Source organism: Salvelinus namaycush, chromosome 32 (genome assembly GCF_016432855.1).
Source record: "Salvelinus namaycush isolate Seneca chromosome 32, SaNama_1.0, whole genome shotgun sequence".
Classification (NCBI taxonomy): domain Eukaryota; kingdom Metazoa; phylum Chordata; class Actinopteri; order Salmoniformes; family Salmonidae; genus Salvelinus; species Salvelinus namaycush.
Genome location: NC_052338.1, coordinates 13505378 through 13520801, shown reverse-complemented (window position 1 = coordinate 13520801; position 15424 = coordinate 13505378). Strand labels below are relative to the sequence as shown.

Below are 15424 nucleotides of genomic sequence, written 5' to 3'. Positions count from 1 at the left end.
TCATTTGTTTAGTCGTTTCATTCTCAACCAGGATTTCTATGGAACACCGTTTGGGTCTTTGCATGTCAAATAACACTATTTGATGTGTCAGATGAGCTTGTTGACCAATCAGGACCTGAATATGACTGCACGTTCATACATTTTTTACGTAATTATTACACATTGATTACACTATCACTTGTATTTCATATGTCACAACGATTCATCGATACGTATGCTATGATGCTGGTAAAGTTGTCTCGCGCACCTACAGTGCTGGTCATAAAAAAAGCTAGCTAGCTCATGGATGCAAACAATGGACTTCCCCAAAAACAGCAAAATGACAATCTGTTTCAGTAATTAAATTTTAAATTTAACCTTTATTTAACTAGGCAAGCCAGTTAAGAACAAATTCTTATTTACAACGACGGCCTGGACGACGCTGGGCCAATTGTGCGCCGCCCTATGGGACTCCCAATCACGGCCGGATGTGATGCAGCCTGGATTCGAACCAGGGACTGTAGTGACGCTTCTTGCACTGAGATGCAGTGCCTTGGACCGCTGCTTCCATGTGTGTGTTAACTATTTACCTGTACTAGAATGCTTAAAAGGCCGCTAAAATTTTAAATATCGGGTATCGGTATCAGGGTTTTTATGGCAAGGAAAATATCGGATACCGGTATTGGACAAAAAATGTCATATCGGTGCATCACTACAAACAATAGGCAGATACATTTCACTATCAATGTCTCTAAAAAGTGACTGCTGGGTGAATTCATTCTTTACATTTATGTAGAAATTCTATGAAATATCAATGTAAGATGTTACATGCATTGTGTGGCGTATGTTTAGTATGAACAGATGTATTCTTGTTATCGTGCACTGACAGTGTCATCTGAAATGCTGCTACCGGAACGAATGAAGGTTTATTTAAATTAAATTACTGATATTTTCCTGGAATACAGACCTGCACTTGCAGCGAAAGCTGGCGCCGGGCGTATTCAGCGTTCTGGTTCTGCCGCGTGTAGTCGTCACTGTAGCTGTGTGAGTGGACAATACTGGGCTGCACCAGACTGCTCTGTGGCCGCAGGGCCGACAGATCCTCGCTGCGCGAGAAGCCGCCGTGGCCGAATGCCCGCACGTAGCCCTGTTGGTGGTGGGCATTGTCAAGCTCTGGGGCCAGCAGGAGTGGAGGGGGAGGCGGCTGGGCTTGAGGACGACTGTGAGACTGACCCCGAGGGCCGTCGGCAGCCAGATGGAAGAGGGGATTCTGGAAGGAGAGGGGGAAGTGCATGGCGGCCGCCGCATGCTGCTGCTGCTGGGAGAGAGAGTCAGTGGGACCCCCCATTTGGTGGAGGGGTCCCCCCATCTGGCTCAGCCTCAAACCAGAGCCCCCCGAGCCACCGGCGGACATGTGGCCTCCCATGCGAAGCGGGCCTCCCAGGTTCCCGAAACTGTGACCCAGGCCTGCTATGGAGGCCTGGGAGGAGTTGAGCATATCACCCACCGAATGGAGGTTGGAGATGCTGTTCATGCGTGAGTCCTGCAGGTCCATCATGGACACACTTTTGTTCACACTGAGGACCTAAGAGAGAGAACATAACCTGTCAACTGGAATAACCTATTATCCCTTATGACCCAAAAATGTTCACTATTTAGTGATTGGGATAATTCATAACTAAATTGTGAGGTATATTAGGAGTTGTAATATACTGTATGTGTCCAACTCAACGTTGTTGGTAGTCAATTCATTGATGGCTGCTAGTGGCAATAAATCAATGCATCGGAGTTTACCTTTGGGTCTGGCTCAGTGATGTCAGAACTGCTGGTGCAGTACGCAGGGCTGGACCGAGCCAAGGGGGGACGGGTCACGTAGAAAACGTCCTTTGAACCGCGGGGGTCTCGTTCCGCAAAGCTTCCCATGCTGACGTGAGACGAGAGGACCCCACCCCCAGATAATCCCGAGGTTGGGGAGGGGAGACGGGAGATGTCTATTGAGCTGGGGGAGGATAATCACCATTATCTATCATTATTACCATTGTCAGGGCCTGTATTTGAAAGCTATAGTGTATATTTTAGACTCACACCTCACTCCTCTTTGCGTCAACATTGTTTGTTTACAAAGACTCATGACAACAATGAAATTGTACAATCATAGCTGTTGGATTATGATAAGTGTGAAACAGTACTAAATAAATGAAGCATTCATAATTTACATTCTTCAATAATCAATGCGTATCAATTGAAATGGCCATTGAACCTCAAGAAATCTTACACAGATTGTGCCTTTAAGCTCGGAGCAGTTACCTGTTGAGATCCCGCATCATGAGGCTCTGGAAATCAGATGATACCATGCGATTGAAGGAGGGCCGTGTGATGAGCCTGTCCTGCTGTCTGTCTGGCTGGTGGCTGGCCTGCCGGTGGAGCTGGGGGTTCCTCAAGGCTACACTGATGTCATTCAGCAGACGTGGCAAGGGGCCAAGCTTCAGAATAGCATCCTGGGAGACAAAGTACAAGGAAAATATTGGACAGTTTATCCCCAATTGTGTCCTTTCTCACGAAGTGTGCACTCATTCACTTCCATTTGTGGATTTAAAAGGAAAATACTGTTATAAGAAATGTGGTGGAACCTCTATCTCGCGCAGGGCTGTTCATTTCCGGTCTTGGAGGGCCAAAACATCTGGTTTTCATCTAATTGGGGACTGATTCAGACTTGGGACAATTAGGTGCAATTAACTACCAGCCCTCCAGAACCCTGATCTAGCCCATGCCTCCACCAATTTCAATGCTTATAAATGAGTGGGGAGGAATGCATAAATGCACATCTCTGGAGAAAGAACAGAGAATTGGGATACAGGAGTCATGGAGAGACTCTGGCTACATCTCAATAGTCTAGAGCAGCTTCTTTTCCTCTCATTCATCTACACTGAGGTGAAGGAACTGAGCAGGCAAAAGCAGATGTCAACTATATTGCTATCACCTGTTTTGTGTTCTCAAACAATTAAAAGTGATTTCCCCTTCCCCTCGTTCACACCCCTTTCCGTTTCACTTAAATGATATTTACCAGTGCTCCACATCATTTGCATTCTCTCTCTAAAATGGATTCTACCAACAGAGAGGAGGGAGTCAAAATATAAATGGAATTCAGCCAAGTGAACAGCAGTAGTGGAGAGAGTGAAAATACAAATGGATTTCAGCCAAGAGGTGGTGAGAGAAGAGGCGTAAAGGGGTGGCGGAGGGAAACCAGTAGCAGGAGGTATATCAGCAGAAGAAAAACGTTTTGTATCTGTATTACAGCCACTTGATATTTATTTTTATACTTCAAAGATGCAAAAATAGCAGAAAATAGCTAAAACATGTTTTTTTATGTTAAAAGGCATGCCTTATGCCTTGCTGCTGCCATGCTCCTCCTCATGCTACCAGTGTAGTGGGCAGCATTGACAACAGCAGGAGTGTAAGCAGTCGTGGCTCAAGCCGTGATATTTTTGGGGGGCAGGTGTAGCATTGCTGTTACCTTGATCAGCTGGAGATGGGAAAATATTCAGCAACTCTTGGAGGACAATGGAATTTGTCCTAAAAAATGTTTTGTTATTATCAAAACCAATGCATTTAGGATGCAATATCCCAAGGAAGGGTACAGTATATGCCAAAACATGTTGTTTTAAAAAATAAATAAGTGTTTTTAAATCAACTTCCTTTGTCCTAATTTTCCTTTTGCTCTTTGGTTCATGTGCGTTTTAAAAAAAGTGATGGAGCGACAGTATTTTCTTTATGTAATGGGATGGGTGATGACTAGAGATGCAACGGTACACAGTATGTTATCAAACCATTCGGTACGCCCCCTACGGTTCAATACGCACATGTGATCCGCGAATTTACGGTATGCCTGTCATTTTCCTATAATTTCCTAAATTTACTTATTGCACTGCAGACTACACGCACGTTGTACATTCAGATCCACAGAACCAGACGCGCAGGTTGTGGCTGTTAGGGGGCTCCTGAGGGCTGACAAACTTTACTCCACGGCAATGCCTCAAAATGTAGCGACCGCAACCCCTTCCCCCTTAAACAACTAAAGGACGATTTGCAATGACATCTCAGTAGGAAACCTCCCTAAAGGGGCCTCATGAAGAGAGGGGAAACTAAAAACAAATATTCTCTCAGCTCCAACGTGATAATGGCGAGCGCCAGCGAGACAGAGAAGCAAATTTGAAGAGCCACCGACGTCTTTCAAATCCGCTGTGTGTGAACATTTTGGATTCAGCGTTCAATACGATGAAGAGGGTAAGAAGACCATAAACAAAGTACAGTCTGCAAGCATTGCTTTGCCACTGTCGGCTACTCGAGTGGAAACACATCTAACATAATGTCTCATTTATGTCGCCATCACCCGGCCGTATCCCTTGCAGGTGGAGCTGGAGGAAGGAGAGTCCACTCGTTAGCGAAAACACAACAATCTCTCGCTGCTGCCTTCCAACAACAATTTGCAACAAATTCAGTTTAACAAAGAAATAACAAAAGCAGTGGGAGTATTCATAGCCAAAGACTTGAGTCCTATTAGGTGGTTACTGGCTCGGGATTTCGTCACCTGATGAATTTTTTTTAACCGCGTTACAATGTCCCCTCCGGCACACATTTCAGCAGCAAAGTAATTCCCAAACTCTATGAAACATCACGAAGAGAAATTGAAGACGAATTGACACAGACACCCTATCTAGCTCCCTCCACTGATAGTTGGACCTACAGACACCCTATCTAGCTCTCTCCACTGATAGTTGAACCTACAGACACCCTATCTAGCTCTCTCCACTGATAGTTGGACCTCCAGCTACAGGTTGTCAAAGCTAAGAAGCACTTTTCATTTTAACGTTTTTCTCCCCTTGATTTCATACAGTAGAGACAGAAACCAGGCCTGAATGGAAAGTTTTATTTGTCTATAGGCAAAATAAAGAGTTAATTGTTTAAAGGGTGATGTCTTTTTATTTTTTTCTTAAATATAAAGATACATTAAACGGTACCGTTACCGTGGCCAACAAACCGCGATACATATCGAACCGTGGGCCTACTACCGTTGCATCCCTAGTGATGACTAACCTTGCCTGAGACCTGAAAACTATGACCAGGCTTCAGATTAGCGGGCTTGGAATGTGTGTGGTGTGCAAAAGACCAGGGTTCGAACCTAGACGGTCACATTCCAAATAATCTCGTTCCCAGACACTTCCACCCAAATGCACGAAGAGTCTGGTGGACCAGCGTGTTAAACTTGGCCTTCGTTATCCAATTATACAGAATGAACGGGAAAAATCTAGGCATCGGCTTAATCAACCAATCAATCATCTACCACAACACCTTCCCCCTAACCCTACATGTCTTGTGCGCACCGCAAGTTCTTGCCCGGGTCCTGCCTCCATTTTGAACCACGCTTCACAGTCGTGTGATTCACTCAAATTAAATGATGACAAATACTTTACTTATTAAGGTCAATCTCATAGAATTCTATTGTCACTCCCACTAAGGCCAATTTTGAATCGTTAATGACCCAGGCTTATATGCACTGTGCACAATAGCCTGGGGACGAGGTTACATTCCACATTACCTTGCTCAGTTGGGCCATGACTTCCCACAGCAGGCTGTGGAGCACCGACAGCTCCCTGCCCAGGTCGATGTAGCCCTCGAAGCCCCCGGCGTTGCTCCCCGTGTCCATGTTGGAGATCTCGTACAGGAATTGCTGCATGGAGCCCCACTCCATCTCCAAAAACTCATTCATGAAACACATGTGATCCTCTTTGCCACTAAACCTGAGGGGAGAAAAGACAGCAGTGTGGAGGGAGCATATAGAGAGAGTAGGGGGAAAGAAGAGAGACACTGGGGGACAGAGAGAAAGAAGTTCCCACAGACAGTGAAAGACTGAGGGAGAAAGGGACAAGATACAGTGCCTTCGGAAAGTATTCAGACCCCTTTATTTTTTCCACATTTTGTTAGGCTACAGCCTTATTCTAAAATGGATTAAATCGTTTTTTTTCTTCATCACTCTACACACAATACCATACAATACAAAGAAAAAATGGGTTTTTAGAAATGTTTGCTAATTTATGAAGAAAACCTCCCCGGAAATATCACATTTACATAAGTATTCAGACCCTTACACAGTACTTTGTTGGAGCACCTTTGGCATCGATTACAGCCTCGATTACGGCATCGATTACAGCCTCAACACTCCTGCGTTGTCTTGGCTGCATGCTTAGGGTTGCTGTCCTGTTGGAAGGCCCAGTCTGAGGTCCTGAGTGTTCTGGAGCAGGTTTTCATCAAGGATCTCTCTGTACTTTGCTCCGTTCATCTTTGCCTCGATTCTCAGTAGTCCACTAGTCCCTGCCTCTGAAAAACATCCCCACAGCATGATGCTGCCATCACCATGCTTCACGTGACAGCAGACGCTTCACCAGACGTGACACTTGGCATTCAGGCCAAAGGGTTCAATCTTGGTTTCATCAGACCAGAGAATCTTGTTTCTCATGGTCTGAGAGTCTTTAGGTGGCTTTTGGCAAACTGCATGTGGGCTGTCATGTGCCTTTTACTGAGGAGTGGCTTCCGTCTAGCCACTCTACCTGTCACGCCCTGACCATAGAGAGCTGTTTATTCTCTATGGTGGTTGGGGCGTGACAATGACTAGGGTGGGTTATCTAGGGGTTTAATCATCTATGCTGGCCTGGTATGTTTCCCAATCAGAGGCAGCTGTTTATCGTTGTCTCTGATTGGGGATCATATTTAGGCAGCCATCTCCCCTTTGTGCTTTGTGGGATCTTGTGTTTGTGTAGCTGCCTGTGAGCAGCCCAGAACGTCACGTTTCGTTTGTGTTTGTTTTGTTTGGTGAGTTTCAATTTATTAAAATATGTGGAACTCTACACACGCTGCCCCATGGTCCGTTTCTACGAACGTTCGTGACAGAAGATTCCACCACCAAAGGACCAAGCAGCGTGGCCAGGAGGAGCAGGGATCCTGGGCCCGGGAGAAAAGGGAGTGGAGGTCATCATGGACGTGGGAGGAGGTTATGGCAGGGGACAAGACCCTGCCATGGAAGCAGACGGAAGCAGCGAAGGAGGGACTGTCGGGGAGGAAGGCCACAGAAACCACAAGAACATTTTGGGGGGGGGGGGGGGCACATGGAGCAGTCGGCGGAGTCGAGGAGTGAACCAGAGCCAGTATGGGAGAAGAAGGAGAATTTGGAGGAGAGAGAAATGGGAGAGTTGTTGAGTTGGTGGAGGATACACGGATTTGTAATAAAGGAATGTGTTGTCAGTTTGGTGCCACCTGAGTCAGCTCCCCGTACTCGTCCTGAGAAGTGTGTTAAAGTTCAGGAAAAATTGATGCCGGCTATACACACCAGGTCTCCAGTGCACAACCTTCACAACCCAGTACGTCCTGTGCCTGCTCCTCGCACTCTCCCTCAAGTGCGTGTTCAATTTATTAAAATATGTGGAACTTTACGCACGCCGCGCCATGGTTCGTTTCTACGAACGTTCGTGACACTACCATAAAGGCCTGAGTGGTGGAGTGCTGCAGAGATGGTTGTCCTTCTGGAAGGTTCTCCCATCTCCACAGAGTAACTGAAGAGCTCTATCAGAGTGACCATCGGGTTCTTGGTCACCTGCCTGACAAGGCCCTCTTCCCCGAATTGCTGTTTGGCCGGGCGGCCAGCTATAGGAAGAGTCTTTGTGTTTCCAAACTTCTTCCATTTAAGAATGATGTAGGCCACTGTGTTCTTGGGGACCTTCAATGCTGCAGAAATGTTTTGGTTCCTTTCCCAGACCTGTGCCTCGACACAATCTTGTCTCGGAGCTCTATGGGCAATTCCTTTGACCTCATGGCTTGATTTTTGCTCTGACATGCACTGTCAACTGTGGGACCTTATATAGACAGGTGTGTGCCTTTCCAAATCATGTCCAATCAATTTAATTTACCACAGGTTGTAGAAACATCTCAAGGATGATCAATGGTAACATGCACCTGACCTCAATTTTGTGTCTCATAGCAAAGGGTCTGAATACTTATGTAAATAAGGTATTTCTGTTTTTTACTTTCAATACATTTGCAAAAAATCAAATAAAAACAGTTTTCGCTTTGTAATTATGGGGTATTGTGTGTAGATTTGCTGCTTTTTTAAAATGTATTTTAGAATATGGCTGTAACATAACAAAATGTGGAAAAAGTCAAGGGGTCTGAATACTTTCCGAAGGCACTGTATATAGTATAGAGTACAGAGAAATAGAGATAAGGGGGTATGGAGAGATGGGGAGAGAGACAGTGTGAGAATGCAAAGAATGAAAGAGCAGGTGAGGAGATGGAAGGATACAGTACAAAAAACAGGTGATGGTGAGGGGGGAGAATTGATTTATTCATACTTTAACCTTGTCTACAATGTGACAAGAACATCACTAAAACAAATAATTTCTGTGCAGACAGACTTCTCCACCCTCTGAACATTTGTGCGATTAAAACCTGTTTCTGTCACTTTTGTGCACAATCATCTTGTTTGTGGACAATCATGTTGGATGAATTCTTCATTCACCATCCACAAAGGAAAAAAGTATTTGGTAATACTTTACTTCATGCTGACTGATATAATGTATTATGATGCAGTTATAATGCATAGTGAGATTTAAGCAAGGCATAAGCATGTATGACCCCATTGTAATGTTGTGGAAATAGTGAATGTACTGGTTCCTGGAAGAGTAACTGGTCGAGGACATAGATAATGACTTATCAAGGCTTGATTGGTTGTGGACATACTGAATAAATTGGGGAAAGGCAGATTATTTTGTACAGGACAGGTGAGGGGTGGCTAAATGTGAGGGAAGGCTAAAAGAAAGGTTATGTTAAAAGAAAGGCTACATGTAAGAGAATGCTAGAAGAAAGGAAAGGCTACGTGGGAGTAAATTGTACATAGGAGGAAAAGCTAAAAATAAAGTTACTGGTAAATGTTAACGGCTGAATGTGAGGGAAGGCTAAAAGAAACACAGTGATAAAATAAAGGGAAGGCTGAATGTGAGGGAAGGCTAAAAGAAACACAATGATAAAATAAAGGGAAGGCTGCATGGGAGGGAAGGCTAAAAGAAACACAATGATAACATAAAGGGAAGGCTGAATGTGAGGGAAGGCTAAAAGAAACACAATGATAAAATAAAGGGAAGGCTGAATGTGAGGGAAGGCTAAAAGAAACACAATGATAAAATAAAGGGAAGGCTGAATGTGAGGGAAGGCTAAAAGAAACACAATGATAACATAAAGGGAAGGCTGAATGTGAGGGAAGGCTAAAAGAAACACAATGATAACATAAAGGGAAGGCTGAATGTGAGGGACGGCTAAAAGAAACACAATGATAAAATAAAGGGATGGCTGCATGGGAGGGAAGGCTAAAAGAAACACAATGATAAAATAAAGGGAAGGCTGCATGGGAGGGAGGGCTAAAAGAAACACAATGATAAAATAAAGGGAAGGCTGCATGGGAGGGAAGGCTAAAAGAAACACAATGATAAAATAAAGGGAAGGCTGCATGGGAGGGAAGGCTAAAAGAAACACAATGATAAAATAAAGGGAAGGCTGAATGTGAGGGAAGGCTAAAAGAAACACAATGATAACATAAAGGGAAGGCTGAATGTGAGGGAAGGCTAAAAGAAACACAATGATAAAATAAAGGGAAGGCTGAATGTGAGGGAAGGCTAAAAGAAACACAATGATAAAATAAAGGGAAGGCTGAATGTGAGGGAAGGCTAAAAGAAACACAATGATAACATAAAGGGAAGGCTGAATGTGAGGGAAGGCTAAAAGAAACACAATGATAAAATAAAGGGAAGGCTGCATGGGAGGGAAGGCTAAAAGAAACACAATGATAAAATAAAGGGAAGGCTGCATGGGTGGGAAGGCTAAAAGAAACACAATGATAAAATAAAGGGATGGCTGCATGGGAGGGAAGGCTAAAAGAAACACAATGATAAAATAAAGGGACGGCTGAATGTGAGGGAAGGCTAAAAGAAACACAATGATAAAATAAAGGGAAGGCTGCATGGGAGGGAAGGCTAAAAGAAACACAATGATAAAATAAAGGGAAGGCTGCATGGGAGGGAAGGCTAAAAGAAACACAATGATAAAATAAAGGGAAGGCTGCATGGGAGGGAAGGCTAAAAGAAACACAATGATAAAATAAAGGGAAGGCTGAATGTGAGGGAAGGCTAAAAGAAACACAATGATAACATAAAGGGAAGGCTGAATGTGAGGGAAGGCTAAAATAAACACAATGATAAAATAAAGGGAAGGCTGAATGTGAGGGAAGGCTAAAAGAAACACAGTGATAAAATAAAGGGAAGGCTGAATGTGAGGGAAGGCTAAAAGAAACACAATGATAAAATAAAGGGAAGGCTGCATGGGAGGGAAGGCTAAAAGAAACACAATGATAAAATAAAGGGAAGGCTGAATGTGAGGGAAGGCTAAAAGAAACACAATGATAACATAAAGGGAAGGCTGAATGTGAGGGAAGGCTAAAAGAAACACAATGATAAAATAAAGGGAAGGCTGAATGTGAGGGAAGGCTAAAAGAAACACAATGATAACATAAAGGGAAGGCTGAATGTGAGGGAAGGCTAAAAGAAACACAATGATAAAATAAAGGGAAGGCTGAATGTGAGGGAAGGCTAAAAGAAACACAATGATAAAATAAAGGGAAGGCTGAATGTGAGGGAAGGCTAAAAGAAACACAATGATAACATAAAGGGAAGGCTGAATGTGAGGGAAGGCTAAAAGAAACACAATGATAAAATAAAGGGAAGGCTGCATGGGAGGGAAGGCTAAAAGAAACACAATGATAAAATAAAGGGAAGTCTGCATGGGAGGGAAGGCTAAAAGAAACACAATGATAAAATAAAGGGAAGGCTGAATGTGAGGGAAGGCTAAAAGAAACACAATGATAAAATAAAGGGAAGGCTGAATGTGAGGGAAGGCTAAAATAAACACAATGATAACATAAAGGGAAGGCTGAATGTGAGGGAAGGCTAAAAGAAACACAGTGATAAAATAAAGGGAAGGCTGAATGTGAGGGAAGGCTAAAAGAAACACAATGATAAAATAAAGGGAAGGCTGCATGGGAGGGAAGGCTAAAAGAAACACAATGATAAAATAAAGGGAAGGCTGCATGGGAGGGAAGGCTAAAAGAAACACAATGATAACATAAAGGGAAGGCTGAATGTGAGGGAAGGCTAAAAGAAACACAATGATAAAATAAAGGGAAGGCTGCATGGGAGGGAAGGCTAAAAGAAACACAATGATAAAATAAAGGGAAGTCTGCATGGGAGGGAAGGCTAAAAGAAACACAATGATAAAATAAAGGGATGGCTGCATGGGAGGGAAGGCTAAAAGAAACACAATGATAAAATAAAGGGAAGGCTGCATGGGAGGGAAGGCTAAAAAACACAATGATAAAATAAAGGGATGGCTGCATGGGAGGGAAGGCTAAAAGAAACACAATGATAAAATAAAGGGAAGGCTGAATGTGAGGGAAGGCTAAAAGAAACACAATGATAAAATAAAGGGAAGGCTGCATGGGAGGGAAGGCTAAAAGAAACACAATGATAAAATAAAGGGAAGGCTGAATGTGAGGGAAGGCTAAAAGAAACACAGTGATAAAATAAAGGGAAGGCTGAATGTGAGGGGAGGCTAAAAGAAACACAATGATACAATAAAGGGAAGGCTGCATGGGAGGGAAGGCTAAAAGAAACACAATGATAAAATAAAGGGAAGGCTGCATGGGAGGGAAGGCTAAAAGAAACACAATGATAAAATAAAGGGAAGGCTGAATGTGAGGGAAGGCTAAAAGAAACACAATGATAACATAAAGGGAAGGCTGAATGTGAGGGAAGGCTAAAAGAAACACAATGATAAAATAAAGGGAAGGCTGAATGTGAGGGAAGGCTAAAAGAAACACAATGATAAAATAAAGGGAAGGCTGAATGTGAGGGAAGGCTAAAAGAAACACAATGATAAAATAAAGGGAAGGCTGCATGGGAGGGAAGGCTAAAAGAAACACAATGATAAAATAAAGGGAAGGCTGAATGTGAGGGAAGGCTAAAAGAAACACAATGATAACATAAAGGGAAGGCTGAATGTGAGGGAAGGCTAAAAGAAACACAATGATAAAATAAAGGGAAGGCTGAATGTGAGGGAAGGCTTAAAGAAACACAATGATAAAATAAAGGGAAGGCTGAATGTGAGGGAAGGCTAAAAGAAACACAATGATAACATAAAGGGAAGGCTGAATGTGAGGGAAGGCTAAAAGAAACACAATGATAAAATAAAGGGAAGGCTGCATGGGAGGGAAGGCTAAAAGAAACACAATGATAAAATAAAGGGAAGGCTGCATGGGAGGGAAGGCTAAAAGAAACACAATGATAAAATAAAGGGAAGGCTGCATGGGAGGGAAGGCTAAAAGAAACACAATGATAAAATAAAGGGAAGGCTGCATGGAAGGGAAGGCTAAAAGAAACATAATGATAAAATAAAGGGAAGGCTGCATGGGAGGGAAGGTAGTGACTGACTTGGAGAAGCTGGCCAGGTTCTGCACCACCTTGGCGATGAGGGTAAGAGTGCGGGATGTCCGCTCTCCGGGGTACTCCTGGGTGAGGTTGAAGAGAGAGGGCGACATGATGGCGGGACACAGGAAGCGTAGAAAAAGGGAGGAGCTGATGAGGCGGTCTGCGATGTCCTCCCTTCCCCGCTCGGCACACCTGACCCTCCAAGAGGCAAAGACATCCTTCAGCTCCCGCGGAAACACACTAGAATGAAAGGGTAGGACAGAAGGACAGAATAGTACTTTATTTTCCATTGCAAATGTTGTTTTTGTTGGGGGGGGGGGACAAACACCCCACCACATTTGAAAGGATGCTATGTTACTGACACATTTGTACAATGGCATAGTTCATGTGGAAGAAGTTCTGACCAATGAGAGTTGACAATCTTGCAGAGTGCCAGCTCGCAGCACATGCGGAGATTGGCTTGGTGGTCGGCGAGGACAGACGGTGGAGTGCGCATGGGATCCACTTCACAATTCTCCTCGGACTCGTATAATGCTCGAATGAACTCCCCTGTCAATGAGACAACGGTTCATTAATCCCCATCAGTATCTTCTTCTTCATCATAGTCTTCTGATCAACATCATTGTCACTCATCATTTCAAATACTTTAGCTGTGCTTGATTGAGCTTGCCTGTTCAATAAAAAAGTCTTACAAGTGCAAACCCCACTCACCTGGCACTCCAGTCAAGGTCAAGCAAACACTCAAAGTATTTGATCGATTTGAAATAATATTTGAAACCATGTCTGGATTTGACCATTTCAGGTAATTTTCCACAGGTATTGGTATACAATGAAATAATCTAGAGTTTTACCTATGGCATCCTTGAGGTACCGGTGCCCTATCAATTTGAGGTACTCCTCTATGGCTTTAGTAGCAAGGGTGTTCTCTCGAAAGATCAGATGCTCTCTGTCCATGAATCTATCCACCTCGCACATCGCCATGTCTGAAAGGAAGTCCTGAAAAAAGAACATGCTCCTCAAACAAACAACACAAACACATTGTACAGCAGACACATTTACAAAACATTTAGAAAGGGGTTACTCTCCAACAGGAGTGCTTGGCCACACCTGCTGTAGTGCCTTCCTTCCTACCTTGGCCTTGCCTGTGCTCTGGAGAATGTGTACCAGCGCGAACGCCACCTCCTCTTTGCTTTTGACACTGAGCAGAGGCTCCAGCACGGCACACAGCGTACGGTAGTTATTGGTGATGTACTCAGCGAACTCCTTGTACAGCTCCATGGGCAGGATACTCATGGTCTGGTAGCGGGACTTGAGGCGGATTGAGGCATTGATGACCTTGCCACCGCCTACACCGCCACCCTTAGCCAAAGCACTGGGCTGGATCACCGGGTACCACTGCTCCACAAACTGCCTGCCTGTGATGCTCGATATGGGGATAGTGACCAGGCCGAGGTACGTGCTCTTCTCCTAGGTTAGAGAACAGAATGGAGAATAGAATAGAAAATAATATTTGAGTAACTCTGCAAACACAAAGATAGACAAAGAGAAATACAACCACCGTAGAGAGAAACACACACACCTTGCGTCTCTTTTTGTCTGTCTCCTTGTAAAGGTGCAGGCGTAGGCTACGAATGGCAGGCAAGTTGTTGAACTCAAAGTGCTCGCCCCAGAAGACTGTGTCCGTACGCGGCTTGCTAGTGGTGCGTGCGTACAGCATGTCATCCAGACACAGCTCGCAATAGTACCGCTTCTTAGGCGGAAGGTCCCTGGCCTCAATGATCCACAGCTTAAGCACATTGTCCACCCTTCGACTGTTGTCCTAAAATGGCAGCATTGGAGACAGAGCGAGAGAGGTGAAGACTGCTGAAACTAATGGAGATGATCTTACCATTTTTATGCCAAAAAGGCATTTTGAGTGTGGACTACAAGCAGGGTCCTCTCTATTTGTTCACCTTGTTGGGCTTGATAGCTCTCTGTAGATTCTCAATCCATTTGTCTCTCTCAGCGGCCGAGCGGCAGGCAAAGCATTTCGTCCCTGAAATGGTGGTCACCTGCAGTCAAACAGACCCATAGAAGTGAATTCATCAATTATATTGTTTGTTGCTTGTTAGTGTGTGACAGTTGATCAATTGTTATGACCTTGACCCATCAACTGGGAAGACACAGCTGTAATAACTGTTTCAGATGTAATATTAGGAGAGATACTATCCTATATTCTTCTGGCAGCAGTGCACACACCTCAAAGCAGTATTCCTGGCCCAATATGCTGGAGTGGACAGGTTTGATGACAGCATCTTCATCCAGCGTGAGGTCCAGAGCCTCCGCTGCACTGCTAGGGGAAAGCAGGGACTCATGAGAGTGGGACTCCTTGAAGCTCTGCATTAGACGGGTCCTAAAGAGAGATAGAGAGAGAAGGTGTGTTTAGGGTAACAGTGCTTTGAAACAAGCACTACTAAATATAATTAGCCACAAAAAGTAACCACTGTTACAAAAAATGGTACATATTGGAAAACACCAGGCAAAAAAACAGAAAAGAAAAGGAGTATAAAATAAAACATTACAGAGTATAGAATAAGGACCACAAGTGTACATCACACATGCAAACTTTTGGGAAAGTGTTAGCTACCTCTCCTGATCAGCACTACGGAAACGGGGTAGAATCATGTGGCGGAAGCTGCTGGTTCGATCCAGTTTGGGCTGGCTCTTTGCCCTCTTGATGGAGCCCTTCAACTTTCGACTGAGGAAGCTCTATTAGGGACAGCAGACGAGACTATTACACAGGTGGGGACGTCCATTCCATAAATAATGGCATCATTAAACCCTTCTTCAAAATATATGCTATCTGCAAAATCAGTGCTAGCACGTGT

General features: G+C 44.1%; 1 protein-coding gene across 1 annotated transcript in view; it reads right to left on the bottom strand.

Annotated features, from left to right (window-relative positions):
* The window catches only part of LOC120026840 (ras/Rap GTPase-activating protein SynGAP-like), a 69650-nt gene that overhangs the window by 14459 nt on the left and 39767 nt on the right, over positions 1–15424 (bottom strand). The window contains exons 3-14 of the mRNA XM_038971550.1: positions 15184–15305; positions 14796–14949; positions 14510–14608; positions 14137–14376; positions 13689–14024; positions 13409–13553; positions 12962–13106; positions 12561–12797; positions 5571–5777; positions 2287–2529; positions 1774–1978; positions 947–1522 (exon numbers count right to left, since the gene is read on the bottom strand). Of these exons, the coding sequence (XP_038827478.1) occupies positions 947–1522; positions 1774–1978; positions 2287–2529; positions 5571–5777; positions 12561–12797; positions 12962–13106; positions 13409–13553; positions 13689–14024; positions 14137–14376; positions 14510–14608; positions 14796–14949; positions 15184–15305 (2709 nt within the window). The remainder of the gene's footprint in view (positions 1–946; positions 1523–1773; positions 1979–2286; positions 2530–5570; positions 5778–12560; positions 12798–12961; positions 13107–13408; positions 13554–13688; positions 14025–14136; positions 14377–14509; positions 14609–14795; positions 14950–15183; positions 15306–15424) is intronic.